Source organism: Dipodomys ordii, unplaced genomic scaffold (genome assembly GCF_000151885.1).
Source record: "Dipodomys ordii isolate 6190 unplaced genomic scaffold, Dord_2.0 Scaffold129, whole genome shotgun sequence".
NCBI classification, from domain to species: Eukaryota; Metazoa; Chordata; class Mammalia; order Rodentia; family Heteromyidae; genus Dipodomys; species Dipodomys ordii.
The window spans coordinates 816,541-820,437 of NW_012267345.1; the positions used below are offsets into that span (position 1 = coordinate 816,541).

Consider the following 3,897-nt stretch of genomic DNA (forward strand, 5'->3'; position numbering starts at 1 on the left):
TTCAATCCTATATAAAACAATAGCAATTAAAAACTTCATTTTTGAAAGTAAAATATTTACATATGAACAAGTAACTGTGCAAAATGTACATGAAAAAATGGAAAGACAGGGATTTCCTAAAAGAGAAAATAAAAGTGTAACAGTTCTCAGGTGTGGATAAAAAATACTGATCAGCGTTCAGTTCACACGCAAGAATTCATGTCTAACGTGAGAATTCACACGGAGAAAGCCAAAATATTTACAGTCATAAAAGTACTATCAATAGACAATTTAATACAATAACCTCTGAAAATATAAAGAACCAATTAGTATATTTGTAATAAAAAAATAGGTACAAAGAAGGGACTTTGCTCTGGACGTCTGTAAAGTCTGCCCACAGCTTGCATACAGTCTCTTAGCAAAATAATTATAGTTTACATAGCCATTTTATGTTATGTGCCAAAAATTATGTACAATTACTGACAAAATACACCAACCATTTTTCAACACTTGATTCACACTGAGAAACAGTCTTTTGATGATTCTTCTCAACTCTGATTTTATTTTATCTAAGTTTTCACTTTTAGCTAAAAAAACACAGTGCAAGTAAAATATATTTATGCTGAAAAGGTTTCCATTTCCTTTAACTTTACAGCTTCACAAACTGTAGCAAATAAAATTCATTTGTACAGATGCTGAACACATTCAGGAGGGACCCCCATGCCGGGCCCCGACCTATACTACGCAGAAACGCACCCACACTCCACGTGACGGCGATGACTTGTGTGTTCCTGGAGAATTTGGAGCGGAGAAAAGCCAGGAAGATAAATAGTCTAAAACTCAGTTGGCTTTGCCAACTGACTGCAACAAAAATAAGTGAAATGAGGTCACTGGCTGTCGACATACAGCAACATGGCAAGCGGAACCGAACCCAACCAAAATGCACAGACAATGAAGGAACTGCTACAAGCTGACCGAGGGCAGCTAGTTATTTGCTAAGCGATTCCATCAGTCTTTATATATGGCTTGTTTGGCAGGAAGGCCACTCAGTCAAGGATGAGTCAGGTTTGGCTGTCCTTTAGGAGCATCCGCAGGCCTTTGTGTCTCTCTGCTACAGAAACGGTTCTTCCACGCTGAAGAGCTCATTTAGAAACAGGAATATAAAACTGTTCCATTGTAAAGAGGTGGCTGTTTTTAAACAATATCCCATTTGCTTGTTACAAAAAGGCGTAATCTGCAAATATATAAAACTGTCCCCAGGCGACTTGTCCTGTGTTACTTAAGGAATGCTTTGTAGAGCAACAGTGAATGGCTTGTCTCGCGCTCATTTTCTAAACAAAATATGAGGTCCCTGAGGTTGACCCGGGTGATTCTTTGCCGTGTGAACTGCCTGGGGGCGCCCACGCCGGAGCTGCCTGGGACTGCCGCGCCGGGGCCTGAGCCCTGGTAACGACAAAGGAGGAAACAGAAGCATTAGCGGCGCTCAGAGGTGGGCTGCCAAACAAAAGGGGCAACGCAAACGTCTACATTCGGCCCCAGGACCCGGTTCCTGAGGAAGGCCCTGGCACAGCCTTCTGCAGGCTGCCAGCCGAGCTGACGTGCTAGCCACACCCTTCACGGGGCAAGGGCCTAGGCAGGAGGCCTCACTCTATCTCACAGGCCAGCCCACCACCACCAGCGCCTCACCCAACACACACTGGCCCTGAACGCCAGGGAGGACAAAGCGGGCTCTGCCCAAAGGCAAGTGGCTGAGTGGCTCCGGACCCGCAGCACCCGTCTCCATGTGGCCACGGCAAGGCTGCCTAGGGGATCAGGGAAGGGGTGGAAGCCCACATCCGATGCCACACCAGGACTGTCACCCCCCCCCCCCGCTCGGCTGATAAAGGCCCTAGGTCTGAACTCCTGGGAGGGACAGGCTAACAGTCAGCTAGGGAGGCCAACGGCTCAGTGATTGTGATGGTGATAGAGACCAAGGAAAAGGGGGCTTCCTGCCCCTCTGGCTGAACCAGACACCCAGCCCTATGGAGATCAGCTATCCCCAAGCCGACTCCACACCTTCCTGCAATGGACTTGCATGGTGATGGCACTATGCAAGTATCCAGTAGCTGGATCTCATCACTGCTTCACTGGGCACAAACTACAGCATCCCAAAGGACAGGTCTTGTGTCTCTGTTCGGGAGAGCTGAGTGTCATGTCCAGGTGGTTGAATGGCTTGCACATCCAATGGCTGTGTCTGTCCTTCCTGCAACCTCAGTCCAAGCTTACGCAGCCGGAGCTAAGCATGTTCTACCAGCAAGGCTGCAGGAGCGTGCTGCCTGGAAGGCGACCACCGCAGCAGGCTGGCAGGATACTGCCAGCTCTCCCTGGCTCCTCTGCCACTTGTCCTGGCCAGATGCAAGGTGTGTCTGAAGACACCGACTGGTCAGTCTCTTTCTACACTGACAGCTGAAGATGGTGAGCTCCCTCAGGCTCTGGGGCCACCGTCACCTTCAGCCTGGTTCCCACATCACCTGTGGCCACATTCTCCTGGTGGAAGGTCTCCTCCAATTGGCTTGGTTATTGACTTTCACCCCTGGAGTAGCCTCAAGGACTACTCTGTGTGAAGACCAGCAGAGGAGCCCCTTAGTGGGCTTAGAAGGAGAGAGAAAACAGTCCTGTTCTGAGGAGTGGCCTCTGGCACAGCCAGCTAGCCGGAACACAGGCTTCCCCGGAGAGGCCCTGGCTGCAGGTGGAGAGAGGGACATGGCCTCTGCTCCCGGGGTTCCTGAGAATGGCAGAATCCACCAGTGCCCGGGGACACAGGGGTCTTACAAGGCTGGGATCCGAACCTTACCTCCCCATTCATGGATGTGGGCTTCCACACCCGCGCCTTTACTACACAGATCTAGTTCATCCTGACTACAGCTCAAGAGAGAAGTCTCAGGGATGGAGGTCCCGCAATGCTCAGGTCGCAGAGGCACTGTGGGCCGGAGCGATTTTGGACCCAGAGACAAAGTCGAGACTGAACTTCCTGCCTCTCCTCTCAGGTTCAACCACCCAAACCAGAATAAACTGCTTGTCTAGGTATAAAGTTTAATGGGTACTAAAAGTCAGAAATCCAGGTGAATGATATCAAAAAACTGGTGCCCCGGACCTGATGGGGAGCAAGCAGACGTGCTAATGAGAGCTCTACTGGCTCCGACCAGCCACGTCCAGGCCGAGCACGATCACTCCGCCCACACCAGCCTCTGCAGGGACCAGATGGTGCACAGTGCTCGTCCAGGATCTCCTACATGCAACTGATGCTCCTCAAACTCAGGTATGGCCCGCTGGCCACAGCTTCTTCCACTACTCCCAGGCCAGGACTGGCATGGCTACTGCCCAGGGGTCCTGGCCACAGCCATCGAGTCTGACCGCCAGCCCCCGGCAGAGGACTGCTGACCTGGGGACAGTGCTGGGCTCCACGGCAGCAGCTCCTTCTGCCAAGCCCACCCCAAGCCCTCCTGGGATGGAGGGATGTGGGAACAGAAACACGTCAGCAGCCTGCAGGCCTCCAAGGCCTGGAGAAAACAGGGGACACAGGGAGGCCTTGGGAGGCACAAGCCTCCCCCCCCCCCCCCCCCCCCCCCCCCCCCCCCCCCCCCCCCCCCCCGCACTACCTGGGACTGAAGCTTCCGCTCGCACGGCAGTGCAGCAGCCCGCCGAGCAGGAGGTCAGCACCAGGAGCTACAACCTGAATGCCAGGCACTCTACAGCTCAGGGCTAGCGCTGGCATTTTTGGTTTTTTCTTCTAAAGTACCGACATGAGCGACAAAAATACAATTTTTTTTGGGAGGGGGGGTGTCCGGTCGTGGGGCCTGAACTCTGGGCCTGGGCGCTGTCCCTCAGCTCTTCAGCTCAAGGCTAGCGCTCTACCACTTGAGCCACAGCCCCACTTCC

The 3,897-nt window shown here is 52.3% G+C and overlaps 1 protein-coding gene across 1 annotated transcript in view; it reads right to left on the bottom strand.

Annotated features, from left to right (window-relative positions):
* Positions 1 to 3,897, bottom strand: part of Taf4 (TAF4 RNA polymerase II, TATA box binding protein (TBP)-associated factor, 135kDa) — a 29,540-nt gene continuing 25,643 nt past the window's right edge. Inside the window, exon 15 of the mRNA XM_013030339.1 lies at positions 1 to 1,422. Coding sequence (XP_012885793.1) covers positions 1,255 to 1,422 — 168 coding nt within the window. The 3' untranslated portion in view covers positions 1 to 1,254. The remainder of the gene's footprint in view (positions 1,423 to 3,897) is intronic.